Genomic DNA, 22,441 nt, shown 5'->3' with positions numbered 1-22,441 from the left:
TTATGAATGTGAACAACAGAACGTGGCACCATCCAGCATTGTTTAAATTCAGCACTGCTTTGAATTTACATTCTAATTTTTAATTTTTTGAATAGTCACGTGGCTATAACTGTATAGCATGAACTATTACTAATAATTTCTCTTTTCTTTGTGTTTTAAACTTTAAGTTACCTTTTACCCCTGAAGATGTAAGTCAAACGACTTACGAAACTTGTCGAGTTTTATTTCTTTATTGTGCTTTTAGCTTAATAAAAAAAAATGTGGTCCAATTACCGGAATATGCCTTATGAACTTCTAAACCACAAAACCTCCACTTACAAGGAAACTGTTTCTTTTTTATCACAAAAGTGAAGACCTGAATGAAAAATTTTGTACTGCAGTCACACTGATATTTGAAAGAAGTACCTTGAAGATTGCATCTGTACTTCAGAACTCTACTTTTTTTTATGTTGTTCTTATGAAAAATTGTGAACAAAGAGTATATTATTACCATTGTTGGTCAGCCATTATATCTGACTGATTAATGGGATGGCATTATTCCAATTAATTACCCACATAGTTTTTCTTAGGTTATCAAAAGTAAAATACCACTGTAATAGTCCGTTTATATTGACCCAGTCAAGCAGATCATTTGAAGTGAGAAAGAGTGAACATCAAGATTGACACAGACAAGATTCCCTTTTCTGTGTCAGTCTTGATTAAAGATAGATTCTGGTTTTGCAAGCAATTTTATAAATAGCATTTCAGCACACCACTTGGAATGCTGTAGTACGCTGGTGATGTAAATTGCTTAAATGAAGAATGAATAAGCCATCATGATTTAAACTACACTTAGACATTTAGTATTGTTTCCTTCCCGTTTCTTGATGTATGCTTATCTTCTCCAAAGGATAGTATTTTTATTACACTTATTAATAAAGTATTATTATTGTTGAAGGTTCTCTGATCTCCTTAACTTAGGCTTAGAAGGTTTATTTGTGCAAATATATTTGATAATTCCGGAAGCATCTTCAATCAAATAAATCAACATTTGTTGACCACTGAATGTCTTTTAGCTGAAGCCACATCCATATAGTTTGTGATAATCATGGATAACACTGGCCAACAAAAAAAAATTTTTTTCTGCTGATTATGATCTGACACTTGTTTTTTACTAATTTAGGTGCGCTGATTTCAAATATCAAACTCATTTTTCTCTATCACATCAGATTTTTCCTCTATGGCATTTTTTTTTTGCTAATTTGTAAGTTTTTAATAGTTTTAAGGCGGCAGTACTATTTAGAGGATCAAAAAAATCGATTTTTTAATATTATTTTCTGAAAGCATGTACTTTTAAAAATCTCTTCCTAACTTTTTATCAAGAAATTCGAAAAATTCCCGAAGATATAGCCTATTATTCAAAGCGGTGCGCAGATCAGAATTGGAGCGCTCACCGCTCTCACTTGTTAGTAAACAAATAAATGCGTAAGAACCTGCAATGGCACGTACTGGTGCTTTGAATGCGAGAGAGGCCGATAACCAACCTAATACATTTAGGTGATGAAAAGTAGGCGATGACAACTGCCTAAAACAAATGAATGCTATGTGCATCATAGCAGACAAAGAACGATCGAAATCAGTGAATCGTTAATCGATTGTGAAAGTATGATGAGCGCTCGTAACGTTTCAATAAAGTCTCTGGTTTTTTTTGTCTTGTTAATTGCATGTTAGTCAGCAGTGAAGAAAATACATCATGTCTACTACTCGAAAATGTGTCAATAGTGTAGATTCCTTCTGCTACATTTGTGGCAGCTTTACTGTTCCTAGTCAAAGGACAAATACCACTGATTTCAATAAGAAAGTGTACTTTGCATACTTTGACGTAAAACTTGCAGATCAGGACAATTCATGGGCTCCAAATAAAGTGTGTAAGTCGTGTAGAAAATTTACGACAGTGGAGCAAGGAAAAACGCCAAAAATTAGCTTTTGGCATTCCAATGATTTGGCATGAACCAAAAAATCACGTAGATGATTGCTAATTTTGTGTAGTTCAGACTTCTGGTTATAATAAGAAGAATAAGAAAAAAATTGTGTATCCAAATCTCGACTCAGCAATTCGGCCAGTCGCTCATTCCAATGAAATAGCCGTGCCAATTTATAAAGGACTTCCTTTACTTGAGAACGAGCATGATCGGGATATGCCAGATGTTCTTGAGGAGCAAGACCCGGATGTTGATTTAGACAATGAAAATTTAATTTCTAGTTCTGGACTGCAACGTTTTACTCAAGCGGAATTGAATGACTTGATAAGTGATTTGGGCCTATCAAAGGAATCATTGGAATTGTTAGCTTCAAGATTAAATGAAAAAACTTACTGGAGCAAGATACGAAGATAACTTTTTATCATTGCAGGGAAAGTAATCTTGTACAATATTTTAAACACGAGTGTGGGTTTGTTTACTGTAACAACGTGTCAGGTTTACTAACTGAAATGAGTGTTGTACAATATCATCCAAATGAGTGGCGTTTATTTATCGACTGTTCAAGCAGAAGTCTCAAGTGTGTCTTACTACACAATGAGAATGTATATGGCTCAATTCCTGTTGGCTATTCAGTCAACTTAAAAGAAACATATGAGGACATTAAAAAGGTTTTGAAGTTATTAAAATATACAGACCATGACTGTATATTTTAATAACTTCTTTTTACTTGGCTTTCAAAGAGGATATACAAAGTTTCCGTGTTTTCTATGCTTCTGGGATAGTCGAGCTAGAAACCAACACTGGAGTCAGAAACATTGGCCTCTTAGAATATCCTTAAATGTTGGAGAACAGAATGTTATAAATCAACCTTTAATCGACAGAGAAAAAAATCATTTTTCCACCTCTACACATCAAACTAGGTCTTATGAAGCAGTATGTTAAAGCTTTAGATTTACAAGGACTGTTTCCAATACATATGTGAAAAATTTCCACGACTTAGTTATGAAAAAATTAAAGCCGGTGTATTTGATGGACCACAAATTAGAACTTTAATGAGAGACCCAAATTTCATCAACTCTATGAACAAAATTGAGAAAGAGGCCTGGACTTCATTTATGATGGTTGTGAATAATTTTCTTGGAAACAAAACAGTGTGCAATTACAAAGATCTAGTGGAAACAATGCTTGAAAATTTCCAGCGCCTAGGTTGCAACATGAGCATAAAGCTTCATTTCCTATACAGTCATCTTGATAGATTTCCCGAGAATTAAGGTGCTGTAAGCAATGAACAAGGCAAAAGATTTCATCAAGACTTAAAAACTATGGAAGATCGGTACCAAGGAAGATGGGTTTCTCACATGATGGCCGACTACTGTTGGAGTATTCAAAGGGATTGCCAAAACCGAACACACAGCAGAAATTGCTACAAACAAAAATTTATTCCCTGAAACTCATGTGTAAGTAAAATTGATATTTTTTTATAAATATTCTTGTAATTTTTAATGAATATTGTTAAGTAGTTATGTATCTATTTGTGCCTATGGTCCCACAGAAGGTTCTACTAAGGTAGAAGTGGAGGAATTTTTTGATGCTTTAGAAAAAGCAACCGACACAATGAAAAATGAAAAGTTGGTCCTTGTTGGGGATCTAAATAGCAGAGTAGGAAATGATTGTGAGACATACAAAAATATTTTGGGAAAATTTGGAGAAAAGAGCAAAGCTAATAATAATGGCAAATATCTGTTGGATTTCTGCTCAGGACATGGACTGGTTATTACTAACACCATGTTCCAACATAAAAATGTGCACAAATTCACATGGAGAGAAGAGGCTAGGAATAAGAAAAGTTTCATTGACTATGTTATTGTTGATAGTGATGTTTTCTCCCTGGTGCAGGACACCAGAGTGTACAGAGGATTTGAAATTGGAAGTGATCACTATTTAGTCTTGAGCAGGATAAAATTGAATTTCATATCGAAAAGAATAACATGTAAGAAAGTTTTAAAGCGAATAAAAGTTGAGCAGCTCTCAGATGTGAGCTGTAGACAAAAATACACAAAGATTATTGAAGGAAAAATGAAAGAGTTTGAGAACAGGAATCAAACCTTGGAGATTCATTGGCAAACTCTGAAGAAAACATTGATTGATTCTGCCAGAGAGGTATGTGGTGAGGTTGTTTGTAAGGATAAAAAAAATCAGAACTCCCTGGTGGACACAGGAGGTTAAAGAGGCAGTAAAGGAAAAGAAGAAAGCATACCAAAAGTTCCTGTCAAATAAGTCAGCTTGTGCTCTTAGAGAATATAGAGACAAATGCAAGAATGCTATACACTGTGTAAAACTAGCTAAACAAAAGTCATGGGAGGACTTTGGCAAGAATATAGAAAATAAATATCCAGAAGGTGGCAAAATATTCTGGAGGTTGTTGAAGAAGCTTAAGAATGGAGGAAAGAGTGCTATAAAAGGAATTAGAGATGATAAAGGTGACATGAAAACGGGAGAAAAAGATATCCTTGAAGTATGGAGTAATTACTTTGAAAAACTGCTAAATGAAACAAGCAGTGATGACAGCACAGTGGTAAAAAACACTGACCAGGCATGCAGTCAGGAATACATATCCATACTTGAAGTAGAAAAAGCCATCAAAGGCTTGAAATGTGGAAAGGCAGCAGGAGTAGATGATATTCGACCAGAAATGCTGAAGTATGGTGGTATAAGAGTCTTACAGTGGCTGCACTGCATAGTTCAGAAAGCCTGTACAGAGGGACGAATTCCCGATGATTGGAGTAGAGCTCTAATAGTACCCATATATAAAAAGGAAATAAAACTGAATGTGAGAATTACAGAGGTATTTCCCTACTGAGTGTTCCTGGCAAGATCTATGCAAGTATACTTGAGAAACGGTTGAGAAGAATTGTGGAAGAAAAGCTTGGTGAAGAACAAGCTGGATTCAGGCCAAATAGAGGCTGTCAGGATCAGATCTTCACTTTACGACAAATAGTCGAGAAAGCATGGGAATATAACAAAGATCTGTATTTAAGTTTTGTTGATCTGGAAAAGGCATATGACAAGGTGCCAAGAGAGAAGCTATTCAATACGCTGCAGTTGTATGGTGTCAGTGGGACATTATATCAAGCAATACTTAGTATTTATTTGAGTTGTAAGTCAGCAGTTAGAATTGAAGGAAGTACAGGAAGATGGTTTAATGTTAAATCTGGTGTGAGACAAATATGTACATTATCCCCTCTGTTATTCATTATCTATATGGATCGCATTATGAAGGAAAGTGGTATTAAACATGATATCGAAATTGGAGATGTTAATGCCAGCTCTTTGCTTTATGCGGATAATGTTATACTACTAAATAAATCCGCTACAAGTCTGCAAGATTCTCTGACTAAATTGAATAGCTCTTGTAATAGATATGGTATGAAGGTCAGCAATAAAAAGACAATGACAATAGGCAGAATCATTGAAAATGCCAACTGTGTTGTGAATGGAGAACCTGTGGAACAAGTAAAACATTTCAGCTATTTAGGTACGATTTTTACTGAAGATGGTAAATTAAATATAGAAATAGACAACAGAATTAGCAAAGCTGGTATGGTGGAAAGTCAATTGAATAAATTCATATGGAATAAGAGAGAAATTAGTCGCAACACTAAATTAGCTGTATACAAGACGGTGTTCAAACCAGTTTTAACTTATGGATCTGAGAGCTGGGTCAGAAGTAAAACACTTGACCAAAGACTGGAGACTTCAGATATGAGAGTCCTGAGAAAGATTATAGGCGTGAACAGGTGGCATCAATGGCAGTATCATATTAAAAACGAGGATATTAGGAAAGAACTTGACATTGTCAGCATCCAGGATTGCGTTAGCAGAGCTAATCTCAGGTGGTATGGTCACTTAAACAGAATGGGCGAGGAAAGATTAGCAAAACAAGTGTTCTCTGCCAGGTTGGCAGGAAAACGACCGAGAGGAAGACCAAGATATAGGTGGATTGATATGGTACAAAGTGCTTTAGAGCTGATAATATTGGAGTGTTGACAAGTAACAGACTGATTTGGAGGAAAATTGTAGATAGGAAATTAATAATGATGTAATTTTTTTCTTGTAGTACTATCATATCCTGTACACCCCTTGAGGGTACATGGCAGGAATTTGATGATGATGATGAGTTATGTATCTAATTATCGGCCTCTCTAGCATTCAAAGCGCCAGTACGTGCCGTTGCAGGTTCTTATGCATTTATTCGTCGTTTACTAACAAGTGAGAGCGGTGAGCACTCTGATTCTGATCTGCTCACTGCTTTGAATAATAGGCTATATCTTCGGGAATTTTTCGCATTTCTTGATAAAAAGTTAGGAAGAGATTTTTAAAAGTACATACTTTCAGAAAATAATATTTAAAAATCGATTTTTTTGATCCTCTAAATAGTACTGACTCCTTAAAACTATCAAAAACTTACAAATTAGTAAAAAGAAAATGCCACAGAGGAAAAACCTGACGTGATAGAGAAAAATGAGTTTGATATTTGAAATCAGCGCACCCAAATTAGTAAAAAACAAGTCTCATATAAAAGTCAGCAAAAATTGTGTTGGACTGCGTAATTATATTGTAAATTACTTAATTGATGTTTTGATGTTTTCTACATTTTTAATATATATATTTATTTTATTTTATTTTATTTTTTAAATTTTTATCTTAACTAGGTCTTCCAGTATTTGGTTATTTGATATTTCTCCAGTGCCTTGCTCAAGAAAAACCTGAAATAATTTTAGCCAACTTAAAAAAGGTAAAGCAAAAAAGTTATTAGAGTAGAGGGAAATTTATTATTTTGATATAGATCCATAATTAAATTAATGCATATATAGATAAACTTCTATACTCTTTCATACATAGGTGGGAGATGAATTTCATCACTGGGTATGAGACCACTGCTTCTCTTTTTTTTGAAGTGCCTTGAAAAAGTTCATGTTTGGTCTATAGAAAGGGGCGCCGGGGGGGGGGGGAGGCAGAACCTATTTCGAGTCTTCAAAATTCGAGTCATCAGAATTCAAATAGAACTGGCCTTCCAGTCCGGAACTTTTTTTGGGGGGGGTTAGGTGCCAGGGGGGGATTACCCCCTTTCGAGTCTTCAAAATTCATGTCATCAGAATTCAAGGAGAACCGGCCTACCAGTCTGGAACTCGGGGGGGGGGGGGTATCTGTTATGTCTATTGATTCATCCAGCTGTAGCAAAAAGAAAACACATTTTTCTATATCATTTGCTAATTCTGTTTCTAAATAAATTGCAATTGATTCAATTCTTCGAGTTACGGTTCTTGCTAATAACTGCAATATATTTATAGCCAAAACTATTTAGGTTTTATTTTTGAAATCTTCAAAAAGTGAATCTTCAGCTTCTAACATAGCTTCTTTAATTACATCTCCATTTGTAAATGGTTTTTTCTTCTTAGCTAGCAAATGTGAAATTTTAAAAGGTGCAACTATTGCTGCTTTTGACTGTTGCAACGGTTTAGTAAAAAAAACTTTGCTGTTTACTAATGGATGATTTCCAAGATAAGATCTTTTTTTTTTTCTTATTTCAGATTTCACTGGATAGTCAAAATTGGCACAAATGGTTTTGAAATGTCTTTCTATATTACTTTTTTTAGAAATAGCCACACTATTATTGCATAATAAACAAATACATTTGCCATTTAGATTGATAAAGCAATACTCTTCCTCCCAATCATTATTAAAATAGTACGTTCTTTTCCTTTCACCTTTATCCATTATAAAGGGTTAAAAATATCTTTATAAACAAAGTATTTTTATATTTGCACTGATAGCGGGAGTGATTCAAACACACACACATACTAAAAAAACAAAGGGTTCTGACAAACAACGTTTAGAAGTGGCGTGAAGGGTAGTGAGAGTGGTCGCATTGATAACTAGATAACGTCAACAACTCGAACTACTTATGATCAGTGGTCTCTCATCTTAATAGGCACAAATAAAGCAGCTTACAATAATTTCTCTGAGGGCACACTAAAAATTCACTGCAGATGCCATCGCAGGCCCTGCTCTTTGCTGACTCTTGATCTAGATGATGTCTTTGAGACATTACAAGATATCCAAGTTTGTAACTTTATTTCTTTTATTAAAGAGCTTCAAACACGACTCACTTAGTGCAGCCTTTTGCCTTTTATCCTGTTCAGTGTTCCCTCTTGACACCTTTGAGTGTGATTTGAATGCTTACCTGCTTTCTACTCAAAATCATCAGTTATAGAAATTGCCACAAGCTGATTCGTCTGAATTTGCAGTAATAATCTTCAGAAATAGTAATTGTCCTTTAGGTTTTGGACACCAGTATACTTGACCCATTGACATATCACAGCCAGATAGCTAAGCTTTTTATAAACTCTATTTTGGTTTTAATAGGATGTGTAATCCATTCTTCAGTTGTGTGTTTTCTAGTTGATTTGTCTATTTTGCCACAGGAAAACCTTGCCAGTTTTGTGTGAAACCAATAATATAAATGTTCTCCATCTCGGGCAGGATTCAGACTTATTTTTCCAATCAAAGGATCTCATTATGTAGGACAAATGCATATTTAACTCCCTCTCTTTTGTGCTAGTGACATGTTTTTTAAATAACCACAGTTTTGATTTTGTATCATTCAATTAATGTGATGTAAGTTAATCTAGGATCACTCAACGATCAAAGCCAAATAACCAGGAGGAAACCCTCACATTGCTTTTAAGGAATGCACAGAACCGACTAAGGCCTCTGACTTACTGTCCAATCCTCACTTTCATGTGGTGCACCCTGTTAGTAGGTATCCACTGGACACTAAATGAATGAGGATGGGTTGGCAATTTGGGACTTAGCGAAACAAATTATACTGTCTATTGACTTAAACAACAAATAATATGATGATGTAACATGATGAGATTTCATTCCATCTGGTTAAACAAGCCCCCCCCCCCCCCCTGCTGTTTTCCTCAGGAAACCAGCCACTGGAGCAGACTCAAGCTCAACTTCTAGAAGAGGAAGAAGAAACCCAACATCAGAAGAACTGAAGATAGCAGTCATTGATAAATACAGAGTACTAATGGAAAGGAAATTTAACTTGCAGAAGAATGGAAAAAATACCACACAGACATAATTGGCATCACTGGAACAAAGAAGACAAAAACAGGTGAGACTGTACTAAATAAGTATAGGATGCAATAATGATAGGAAAGGAAAGGGGGATAGCAATAGCATTCAAAACCAAACATTGAAGATAAACTGAGACAGTTTCAAATAGGTAGTTATGTAGGCAAACTTCAAAATGGGAAAATTGACAATGAAATTTATTTGTGCCTATGGCGCCACAGAAGGAATCTACTAAAAAAGTAAAGAAATTTTTTGAGTTACTAGAGCAGGCAGCAGACATAAAGAAAATGGAAAAAGTAGTCCTTGTTAGAGATCTTAACAGTAGCGTAGGAAGTGAATCCCACCAGGCATATAGAAATGTTTTGAGAAAATTTGGAGAAAAGGGCAGAGCTAATAATAATGGCAAGTATCTGTTGGATTTCTGCTCAGCTCGTGTACTAATCATTATTGACACCAGGAAATTATATTCTTGGTTTAATTCTTATCCTTTATCCAAGTGTAAGCAAATAAATAAAAATTTGCACGTTGAAGTAACATCACGACTGGGCCGCTTGTATATTGAGACTAATGCCTTCACATTAATTGCCATAGTATCCCATAATGCAAAGCACATATCCTTATGGGTATGTATAATGCAATGCATTATGCAAATGGCCACTTCCCAGACCGATTTCTACCTTTATTGAGGTCTCGTCAATGGGACCAGACCCAGATTGATACCAAGGCTGAAGTAATGCAGATGTCATATTTCCATAATGCATAGCATTATATATGTCCATAAGGATATGTGCTCTGCATTATGGGATACTAAGGCAATTAATTCCATAATCCACCATCTCAACAATATGGTATTATCAAAACCCTTGTTAATTGAGCCTCCAATCTCTGTTCTGTCGAGGATGATCTTACTGCTGAACTCTCTTTTATTTGTCAATCTTTCCTGTCCAGTGGCTACAGTGCCAAAATATCAACAAAGTAATTGTTCCTTCCAAGTCCTCTCATCCTTCTCGAAATTAACATATCAAGAAGGATGAGAGGATGTTTCAGGGTGTTTCAGGAAAAAATAGCCAGAGCACTAAAAAAGTATAATCTCTGCATGGTATTCAAATCTTATCTATAGCTTGCTGCCCTCACCTTCTCTATCAGTTCCTTGTTCTGGTGACTTATCATATTATGGTCACACTGGGAGATCTGCTAATATCCACCTGCATGAATATAAAAAATACCTCTGTTGCCATAAGTATGGTCAGTCAGGGCTTGCTGACCATGCCTTGGATTTTTTGCACAGAAACAAATGGAAAAAACTACTCTGCTTCACCACAAAAAATTCAAATTTGAAAATTTTTTTTTAGAATCAGTAGCAGAATTTTAAAAAAACCAACCTAATCTTAATATGGTTATGTTAATAATCGGTGGATTTTTATATTTCAGGATATTCATTGATATTATATCTTAATATTAATCCTACCATAGAGATGATCTCTGTTTCTAACAATTATTTTTAATTTATTTCCGAGTGTACCTATATATTTTTATATGCACAAGGGTTTACTCCAATTGGTGCAATGACATTAACTCTTTCAGAATCCAAATAAATCACTGACTCAAGACCAAAATACAAAATAAACACATTTAATATAACAAAAACAATATTTATACACTTCAAACAAACCTTACATAACTAATTACAAAATGAATTTAATCCAAGGCCTTTTAAAAATAAACTTACACTTAAGACTAGACTAAACACTGTTTGCACAATCACAAAATGTTCATAGCCAGTTTCTTTCTCTGTCAAGGCCCTTTTCAGAAAATATATGACTCTATTCTTCATTTTTACAGGATCCTTTCTCATCACTCATGTAGCACACATTAATTATTCCAAACTTAATTCTGTCTCTTTTCTTCAGTAGAAATAATAGTCGGATCTGGCATCCTTAATACAGATGAAACTTCCTAATCAGCGTTTTCTCGAACATTCCTTTAGAACGTAAATAGCAAATTCTTCTATTATTCACTAAATGCATATTATTGACAGTCTTACTCTTTCAATTAAAAAAACTTACAGCTCTACGATTCCCTTTTCGGAATCTACTATAAATCTTTCAATTAGTGTTTCCTCCAATATTCCATTTAAAACGCATATAGCAATATTTTCTTTTATTTATCCACATACTTATTCCACATTAAAACTTAATAGTTCCACGATTTCTTTTTCAGAATATACTATTAATTTTCCTCCGACTGTCACATAAAAAAAACTTAAGTTCCTCCAAACCTAAATATCTGCCGGCCTGTGTTCTAAATTCCTTCTGAATGCTCTTGTTTACTCTCCCGTTGCTTCGATACCGAACTTGTCAGCTGTCAATCGCACATCAAACGTCTCAGCGAGCATGCGCACTCCTTGAAAATGGCAAGCGAGAAACTAGGTGTAATAGCTGGCACGTTGTCTCCGTTAGCGACAAGAGAATGTCTTCATAAAACACAACTTTTGATAATTTTAAATTACAATAAAATTCTTGTAAGTAATACAAATATCAAATCTGGTAAGTACATCAAATTTTTTTTACTTCTTTACATATCATTTTTGACAAAACAATTTCAATAACGGGCACATTGCAAGTGCCGACAATGTGTGTTATGAAGCTAAAACTAATAAACATTCTAATATAAACAATTCGTAAAAATATTCAGAATTTTAATTATGATTATTTTTACAGTTATATTAAATCTTCCAAGATTTGGCTAACTCTAATTCTTAGGCTTCCTGCCCAACCAGCTAAGGCTAGCTATCAGCACCTATAGAGTTGAAAGTTTTTTCACTTGGTTATATTATAAATTAAAGATGTCAAGAAATTATATTCTTGGTTTAATTCTTTATCCAAGTGTAATCAAACAACGTTTGCGCATGAAGTAACTTCACAACTGGGCTACTTGTACATTGAGTCTAATGACATCACATCACTTGTCTTAGTATCCCATAATGCAAAGCATATATCCTTACTAACATGTATAATGCTCTACATTTTGGGAAGGATCACTACCCAGACTAGTTTTGACTTTTATTGAGGTCTTCTCAGTGGGAGCCAATCCCAGAAGTTATAACTGAAGTTATAACTTATAGAAGTAATGCATAAGTCATATTTCCATATACAAGTAGTCAAAAGGTGTTACAACTTATTACTAAAATACTCTAGATTAGAAATGTTGAAAGTTTTTCCATTTGGTTATACTATACATTAAGGTAAATAAAATAACATATGAATTCTGCATTACTTCAATCTTGGTATCACTTCTGGTTCTGGCTCCCACTGATAAGACATTTGTCTCAGAAGTATTTTTAAAAACTCATTTATAAATTAAATAAGCCAACAGTACTGTCTAAAGATTTCACAAAAGAAAACAAAAAGCATTCATCTAAGGGCAGAGATCATATTAGATTTAAAAAAAAAAAAAAAGTCAAAGATAAAGTTAGCAGGGTTTTTCTCCTAGAAACTCAGATATTTCATCCCTGAGAATACACACAATTTACAGATAAAATTATTAGTGGTATTGATGGGCAATAGATGCCATTGTATGTAGATGATGGTAGTGGTGTTCTGTGTGGTTGGTGGATTAAGTGGAAGAGACAGAGTTGAGTAGCGTGCCCTCTCTCAATGAGTCCTTGGAGGTATTATGTAAATGACATAATTTTCAGTTGCATAATAACATATCTTTTTAAAAGATAAAAATATAAAAAAAAAATTTTAAAAATTCAGAAAATCTGTAGGAACAAGTAAAAGGACACAGCAAAAAAACATGTTGAGAAGCCCAGCTTAAATGTTTATGATGTAATAGTCATCCTCACTGTGGTTCAAGAATATGGAAGATAAAAAGAAAGATACAGGCAGCAGAAATTAAATTTTTAAGAATGGTTAATGGACGCACAAAGTTAATCACATGCACACACACACACACACACAAAGAAGATATTCAAAAAATATAGGTATTTATAGTTTTAAATGAAACAGTCAAGAAATAAGAGAAAGATGAAAAGTGGATAAATATAGATAGACCTTGATGAGAAAAAGAAATGTAATTTATTTTATATTAAAATTCAAGCTCTTATGAGATTCCATCAGTTGTAATACTGTGGTCATAAATGTTGATGCACATTTATTCACATGTAATAGTTCATAATTCTATTAATATTGTGAGGAGCAGTACATAAGTAGTGCCTCCTATATATATTTTTTTTAAGTTTGAGCACAGAATGCTTTACACATCACTGAGTTGACAGTAGTAGTTTCTAGTTCCACCGCAGTGAATGGTGCTTCTATCAATCACATCAGTGTAGTATGCAGATCTTAAAATGGCAGCTGTTATGGATGCATGTATATAAGGCAGAAAGTGATGATTACATTCATCACCTCAGAACATGAGTGATGAAAATTCATACCTGTCTGAAAATGAATACAGGGGTGATACTGTTGATATCACAATTACACTTTAAGAGTGGTAAAACAGGTCAGAAGACTAGCCTCGAAGCAGCCAGCAAGTGATGAGAGACAGCAGTTGCATTGATGCACTGATCAGGGAGGATCATTGTCTCACAACTCATGAATCATGCAGTGCAGTTGGTGTTGGAAAACCAGCGATCATCATCATCAAAGACCTCAGCTATAAAAGGTTTGTCCACATTGAGTTCTGAAAATGTTGAGTGACAAACATCAAGAAGTCATCTGTAAGAGCTTCTCCTGCACTACAAGAATGAGGAGGAGGCTTTCCTGTCATGTATAGTAATAGGTGATGAAACAACATAGATTCAGGATCACATTTCTGAAATGAAGAGAGATAGAGAGTTGATGGGGCATCTCAGTTCACTTCACAAGAAGAAATTTAAAAGACTGCCTTCTGTGGTTAAAGTCATGGCAACTGTGTTGGGACAAAGAATGGATCTCAGTTGTGGTCTCTTTTGAGAGAGGCATAATGATCAGTTCGAAATGGTATGTGGAGATATTGCAGAATTGAAAAGGGGATCAGGAAGCATCCATAAAGTTTGGCCTGTCAAACTCTATGGATGAATATGAATGTGATTCTTTTACATAATAGTGCCCAACTCCACAACATTTGGCTAGCTTGAATCTAGCCCTCTGTGAAAGAATCCCTTCAAGGATACTGTTTTGTAGTTTACAAGGAGCTGAAACAAGCCTTTGTGTGTGTGTGTGTGTGTGTGTGTGTGTGTGTGTGTGTGTGTGTGTGTGTGTGTGTGTGTGTGTGTGTGTGTGTGTGTGTGTGATGATGATGATGATGATGATGAGGAGGAGTTCTGATGTCAGAGTATAGACTAGCAGGATCAGTGTACAGCATCTCGCTCATTGATGGAAAAAGTGAATAGAGAATGATGGAGATTGTTGAAAAATAACAGAATGCTCATGAAAGATGGAGCATTAATCCATGTAAAAGCCATTGTTAAATTATATTTTCTGAGGGGGGAAAACTACTTTTATACTGCCCCCCCCATCTGATTTTTGTTAATTGTATAGTTTGGGTTGTTTTGAATTACAGCCAGAGCATTCTAAGGGCATGAGAGTAGTGATCAGTTTTTTTTGCATATTTTTCAGGATGAAAATTCAGAGATTCTAGATTCTGGAAGGAAAAATCTCTATTTCCATATTAATCAGCAAGTTTATTTTGGAAATACTGTGGGTTCCATTCTTAAATCCATTAATTTATGAATGCTTTTTTGTAGTAGGGAGGGGAAGAAAGAAAGGAAAAAAACAAGCACTCAGAGTAAATGTTTCTGGTTTAAAAATAATCATAAGCTCAGTACTGTATATCACCTGACTTCTGAGATCCAGTAGCCATGTGATATATTTTGATATTCATACAAAAGTATGTTTTTTCTATTCATGTATATTTTGATGAGATGTTTCGCACCAGATGTGTTTCAAAATCGAACAGATATTAACCTAGATAATGGTTGTATCTTTTTTTTTTTTTTTTTTGCAGATATTTTTGTTTACTTGTGTTGACAAAGGAAACTTTGTGTATATCTGTATGTTTCTCTGTTGTGACCAAAAGTAAATCAATCATTATTTATTCTTTGTGCAAGTTATATTGCACTGATTTTAGAAAATCAGGATGAAGTGGAGCATAAATTTTACTGGCGCTGCAGAAAGCTTTGAGTTAAAGATTCTGTTTCACAGAAATTTGCTATTATTAAAATGGTAAAAGAAGAAGGAACCCCATTTCTGCTGAGATTTCAACAGATTGAAGATTTGCTAGATGAAATATGAGTATTATATTTCCAACTGAAGTTGTTGGCATGCTTTCTTGAGACCCCTTTTCTGGTCTTTCAAGGTTATGTTCCTGGTTATATTTGTAACATTTTATCAAATAATTTATACTGAAAACTTCTTTTCTTTTGTTTTTGTCTGTGTGTGTGGAGGAGAGAAATAATTGTGAGGATTTTTTTTAAATTAAAAAAAAAATTTATACGTTTCTACCTCTCCACGATAGCTTCAAGGCAGATTATTAATTTGCTGAACTGAGTGGAATTAAGCATTTGCTTGATGAGGTTCATTTTGTACTGAAGGAAATTATCACTATTTTATAATGATTCGAGAACTATTAGACTTCTGTATTTTCAATAATTTTAAAATAACTAATGTTTTTTTAGCTTTACTTATTTTAAAAATAAATAAATAAATAAATATACTTGGAATGGCAGAGGAACAAGATCTATAATTGATTATAGATCTTGTTCCTCTTAGTTTCTGATTTTGTGCAATCAGAAACTAATTGCACAAAATTAAGAGATGTATGTGTTTACAGAGGAAATGAAATTTTTTTTTTAGATCATCACTTAGTAGTTTCGAAAACAGAAATATTAACAGAATGGAGAAAGGAAGTAAATATTTAAAAAAAAAAAAGAAGAAATAGGACAAGTATACAAAGTATATCTATTGCAAGAAGAAAGCATTAGAATGCTATATCAATCATGATTAACAGATTACGTAAAAAAAGCCAAAATCAAAGATATAGAAGAAGAATGGACAACTTTGATAAAGATAATTCATAAAGCAGCCTCTGAAGTACTTGAAAAGAAAAATAAAATATTAAAAAGAAAAACATTAAAAATTTACAACACAGATATAGATGATGCAATAGAAGGAAAATAAGTTAAAATCTTAACTTAAAAGACTTGATTCGTGTACCGTTTGCGAAATTTATGCATCGCAGAGAGCTGTTGGAGTCTGGTTAAACAACGATAGTGCAGTGAATGTGTGCAAAAAGTGTAAAGAATGTGAGGATTTAAAGAGTGTTTCAGATCCTGTGAGTAATATCATTGTCGAAAGTGAGAATCTAGATAACAGCGATATTCGAGGTATGAATGATATTTGCGAGGTAGTACCTGATAGCTGTGAGAGTGGCGTTGAAAGAGAGAATAAAGTTAAGCATATAGAATGATTGAATGAATCATCGGAGAATAAAAATGATGACACTGACGCAATGAGTGAAATAGCACTATTACGCGGAGCGATACATAGAGTAAATCAGCAGCTGGAGCATTGACAAAAATCTTTAACAAGCGTACAGACTAATAATTGGCAAAAGTATGATAGAAAAAATAAGGGTATGAAAGTGAGTGTAAACAAAATGAAAGAGCATGTGGTGTGTGGGGATTCTTTAGTAAGAGGTGTGTTAGTTGAGATTTTAACAAAATCGTACCAACCCGGTGCGAATGTAAAGAATGTAAGCGAGTCAATTAGAATGCAAAAACAGTGGGTGAAGGAATTGATAGTGGTAGTGGGTACAAATGATTTGAAAGGAAACAAAAAGGCTATGTGTGAGGATGTGAAGGAATTGCTTGAGGTAGCAAAAGAAAAGAGTGAGAGAGTTAGGATGGTGAGTCTGTTGCCATGGTATAGAAGGAGAGCCATAATTGCCAATGACTTTATGCGTGAATTATGTTTGATGAGTAATGTGGAATGAGTTTGATGGGCGAAAGGAGTTATATAAAATGGATGTTTTACATTTGAATGGATTTGGTGTATGGAGACTTGAAAAGGTGTTGTCGAATATAGTGGAAGTGAATGTACAGAACCAGGGAAACTAGTTATTAAGAGGGGGGAAGTAGATATGTAGATTTTAGGGAGACAGTTGTGTGTGAATGTGTGTAATATGCCCCAGAGAGTAGGAAAGACCACGAATCAGAATGGGATAGTTGGTATAAGGCATCAAAATAGGGATAGGACAAGTCGGCTTGTGCAATTCATTTATACAAATGCCAGAAGTATTAGGAACAAGAGGGAAGAATTTTTGGCCTTGGTTGGCACTTCCAGACCACAGGTTATTGGCATTAGTGAAACATGGCTGACAGCTAGTGGGATTGAATGTGAGGGGTATGGTGTGTACAGGAGAGACAGGGAGAATAAAATGGGGGGGGAGGTGTGTTATTGATGATAGCAGATGAGCTACAGCCAAGGAGAATAGAAGTGGAACTGCAGGATAGAGAAAAGAGCACATTTGAGGCTATTTGGTGTGAGATTGAAACTAGCAGAACAAAATATACAGTTGGGTGCTGCTATAGACCGGGTGATGGAATAGATGGTTCTGGTAGTATGCATAAGCAAATAGAAGAAATGAGTGGAAGGAGAGTAATTATTATGGGAGATTTCAACTATGGTAACATTGATTGGAAGGAGGAGAGGACACATGGGATGAAGGAATTGGATTTTATGCGGTTATTAAGGGATAACTATCTGCTACAGCATGTAATGGAAAATACTAGGGGTCAGAGAGTGCTTGACCTAGTAATTGCATCTGAGAATTTGGCTATAACAAATATGACCACGTTGCCACCAATTGGTGAGAGTGATCATGGGGTATTGACTTGGGAGGTGGCTAAAGGTGTGGAATTTACAATTAAGACAGGGTACATGTAGAATTATCGGCTGGTAAGTATGACAAGCTTAGGAGATTGATTGGTACAGTGCCATGGCATGTACATCTGCAAGGGCTAGAAGTTGACAGTGCATGGGAGGCGGTTAAAAAGTGTTTGCATGAAGCAATGGCTGACTGTATACCTAGAGTCTGAATAAAAAATCAAGTAGGAGTTAAATGGATGAATAACACCATTAAGTTTGAGCTGCAAAAAAAGAAACAACTATGGAGGGAATTTAAGGAGAAAGGTAACCGACAGGCACATGAACAGTATAAAGCCCAGGCCAGAAGGGTAACGAGTGTGGTAAGAAAAGCAAAAAAGGATTACGAAAGAACATTGGCCATGCAAGCTAAAGAGAATCCTAAACAGTTTTTTTGATATGCTGCAAGTAAAAGAAAAAATGTATATGGCAGAATGATTTTAAAGAATGCCGATGGTAGGGAGGTAACTGAATCAGTTGATATAATTGAATTACTGAGCGAGCACTTTGCAAGAATATATCTTCCAGGTGGTGACATTGCAGAAATGAATGAACCAATAGATTATATGGGAATTGTGGTAAATGAGGTGAGTAGTCTATTGCAAAACCTCAATGTCAATACATCTGTGGGATTGGATGGTATACCAGCTCGTGTCATACGTGAAGCGGCTAAAGAATTGTCAGTACCCTTGACCATTTTGTTTAATCCGAGTCTCGGGTCTGGGTTAGTCCCAAGGGGGTGGAAAGAGGGGAAAATAGTTCCACTGCATAAAAGAGGTTCCAAGACTACTGTTGTAATTTACCGACCGATTAGCATGTCAGGAATCATTAAGGTCTTGGAGAATCTAGTCAAGAGAAGAATACAGGATTGGATAGATGAAAATGGGATACTGTATGGGGGGGGGGCAACATGGTTTTGTGAAGGGTAGATCAAGCCTCAGTAACTTGCTCACGTTTTATAACACAGTGACGGCTGAACTGGATAAGGGTAATGGGTTTGCAGTGATTCTACTGGACCTTGCCAAGGCCTTTGACAGGATACCACATGGAACTCTAATCAGTAAACTGGAGCAGATGGGGATGGATAGGAGGGTGGTTGATGGAGAGATACCAGAGAGTGGTTTATTCAGGGGTGGAGTCCAAAAAGACGGCTTGTGACTAGTGGTGTGCCGCAGGGTTCTGTTCTTGGACCACTAGACACACAGTTTGTTCATTAACGATATAAGAAAGGATCTGAGAGGAAGTGTTCACTTGTTTGCTAATGATGCAAAGTTGGGTAGAGCAATTGTGAGTGCACAGGATGTCAAAATTTTGCACGATGATTTGGCTAGTTTGGAGGACTGGGCTAGGGAAAATGGATGTCAATTTAATGTGGCAAAGTGTAAGGTTATGCATTTTGGAGTGAAAAGATTATCAGCAGTATATCACATTGGTGGAACCATACTCCAGGAGATTAATGAGGCCAGGGATTTGGGAATGTTGGTGGATAGGGAGTTGAAGTTTTGGGGGCACATTGCAAAAGTGGCTAAATCAGCTCATCAAATCACTTGGTTACTGAAAAATACTTTAACAAGCAGAGACAAACAAGTTATTGTTCCTCTGTATCGAGCCCTGATAATATCCCACCTGGACTACTGTGCCCAGATATGGGTGCCAGGGTTTCTTCTTGATGGGGAGGAGGTGGAGAGCATCCAGAGACGAGTGACCAAGATAGTGGCAGGTCTGTGGAATGAACCTTATGAGAACAGATTGAAGATTTGTGGGTTGCAAAAATTGGTTGATAGGTGGAAAAGGGGTGATATGATTGAGACATTCAACTTACTGAAGGGTTGCTATAAGATTAATCCAGAAGATATTTTTAAGAATAGGACTGGTGGTGGGAGGACTAGGGGCCATATATGGAAGCTGGGCAAGAATGTGGTTAACAAGGATGTTAGAGCTAGGTTTTTTATTTGGAGAGTGGTTAATGAATGGAATAAGCTGCCAGAGTCTGTTGTGGGTGCTATGACTGTGAATGAGTTCAAGGCGAGGTATGATAGATACTGTGTGAATATCGAATAGTTGTTCTTGACATGATGTTAGGGCCTCCCTCGATGAGTCTGTCGACTCCTTGGAGTTGCCCGAAATAATAATAATAAATGGCATACAAATCATTCCTTCCAAAAGATACAAAGGAAACAGAAAAAATATATAAAAACAAAAGAAAAATAGCTAAAACCATAGTACAGAAAGCTCACCAAGATTCTTGGGATAGATTTATTAATAAAATAGAAAAAGACTTACATGGAAGACAAAATACAGAATACAAAAAATAATTAAACAATGAAGAAAGAGATACAGCCCAAATCAACACAATACAAGAAAAATAATGGATAAAACATTATAAAAATTTATGGTATGACCCAAATTTAATAACAGAAAACAACAATGAAGAAATCAGTACTGATATAGAACCAATTAGATTAGAAGAACCAAAAGAATCAAAGGTATCAAAAAATAGAAAATCTACCTGGATTAGATATGATAAACACCTTGATTAGATAGCATAACCCCTTGAAAATGTGGCAGAGAATATATCACAGATTCTTAAAATTAATAATTGTTGGGGAAAAATGTGAGGTTCCATCAGATTTGTCTAAAGCTGAGGTTATATCTATATTTAAGAAAGGAGACAGTGATGATTTTGGAAATTACAGAGCAATCGGTCTATTAAATGCAGGTTACAAAATTTATAGTAAAATCATGAATAAAAGACTCAGAAATATTGCAAACAATCTACTCTCAGAAGAACAAAATGGTTTCAGATATGGAAGATCATGTATAGACAATATTTAGAATATATTGAAAAAAGACAAGAATTTAATTTAGAGACTCATCTGACCTTTATAGATTATGAGAAAGCTTTGATAAAATGCCAGCCTGGCTGGCCAAGTGGTTAGCGTATCCACTCTCCAGCCAAAAGGTTGCGGGTTTGAATCCTGCAGTGGGCATGGATGATTGTGATTGTCTGTGGAAATACTAGTGGTGGTGCTCGGTGGTAGATGGCGTTGGTGTAGTTGTAGAGCAGGTGCTCTCCCTCATTGAGTCTTTGGACTTCCTGGAGGTGTCGTGTAATAATAATAATAATACACAGGGGAAAATTATGGAATATAGGTAACCCTCTTATAATGCAGATGTTAGGCTCCACAGAAATGCCGCATTATATAAATTGCGCTATGCGAGACTTAGATAACATAGAAAAAGTAGAGTTATATTCTGAAATTTTTTTTTTTTTTTAAATTATATAAACAATGACAAATCCAACAAAAACTATGTTTATTTTTATTCAAATAATTCATGTAAGTTAAGAAAACATATAAACTATGAAACAAATACGTAGTATAAAATTATATATAAAATTAGTATAAAAAATAAAATTAAAAATAAAATGAAATAAATTTTATATTATTTTTTTAATTTTAATAAAATTAATTTATATTAATTAAAAATTAGTATATAAAAATAGTATAAAATTACAAATAAAAAATACATAGTATAAAATTATAAAAATTACAAATTGTACGTAAACTTCATTGCACATAATGCATAAATGTTTTAGGCAAAATAAAATAAAGTGCATATTTTAATCTTTCATTGAACGAGGATTTGAGGATCAGTTAATAAACATTGGTTTTATCATGTAATCACCTTGTGCATTACTACAAAACAGTAGGATAATTCTATCTTTGAAAACTTTGAATCCATGAGCTGATCTTTCATTTTTCGAAATATAGGTGTGGTTTTGCATTGTTTTTTTCAATATGACCCTAATTCATCTGCATTGAACACCTGGTCTGCACTATAAATGTTTATAAACTTTGAGAGTTTTTTGTTTAATAAGATTTCCATCCAAAGGAATTTTCTTTTGAGTGCAATCTTCTATCCAAATCATTAGTGATTTCTCCATTTTTTTCCATTAGAATATCATGTACATGAGCAACACACTTTGCACTTATCATTGACCCAGCAGGAACACTTTCTTGGATTTTATGTTCATTTTGTTTGATTGTTCGAATTTTTGATTCATTTAAATTCAAAGTCCTTGCAACAGATCCTGGTTTTTCTCGAATTTTCAGCCAATCCATGATTTCAATTTTCTTTTCTTCGAGAGAAATGAATTTTCTTTTCAATGTTGGTTTTTCCCTTTCATTGCAGTTTGTGACCATTACTATAAAAATAAATTGTTTACATATAAAAAACATTACATATTAATAATGTATGTAACTCACTAGAAAATAAAGTTTCAGTTTGGGATTAATGCACTTATGATTTTTAATGTGCTTTCCTGGCAGAAAACAAAGACAATTTTCAACAATAAATACTTTATATAGTAAACAATTGAGGTACATGTGTGCTAAAGGGTATTTCCCCTAATATAAATTTGCT

At 34.7% G+C, this 22,441-nt stretch overlaps 1 protein-coding gene across 1 annotated transcript in view; it reads left to right on the top strand.

The window, feature by feature from the left end:
* The window catches only part of Tmem214 (Transmembrane protein 214), a 367,830-nt gene that overhangs the window by 139,245 nt on the left and 206,144 nt on the right, over positions 1-22,441 (top strand). The window contains exon 5 of the mRNA XM_090410284.1: positions 6,674-6,756. Coding sequence (XP_090266410.1) covers positions 6,674-6,756 — 83 coding nt within the window. The remainder of the gene's footprint in view (positions 1-6,673; positions 6,757-22,441) is intronic.

This window comes from Typopeltis vanoorti, chromosome 20 (genome assembly GCF_054136105.1).
Source record: "Typopeltis vanoorti isolate ZY-2024b chromosome 20, IOZ_Tvanoo_1.0, whole genome shotgun sequence".
Classification (NCBI taxonomy): domain Eukaryota; kingdom Metazoa; phylum Arthropoda; class Arachnida; order Uropygi; family Thelyphonidae; genus Typopeltis; species Typopeltis vanoorti.
Note: the sequence above shows the minus strand (reverse complement) of the source record. Positions and strands in the feature narration are given on the sequence as shown.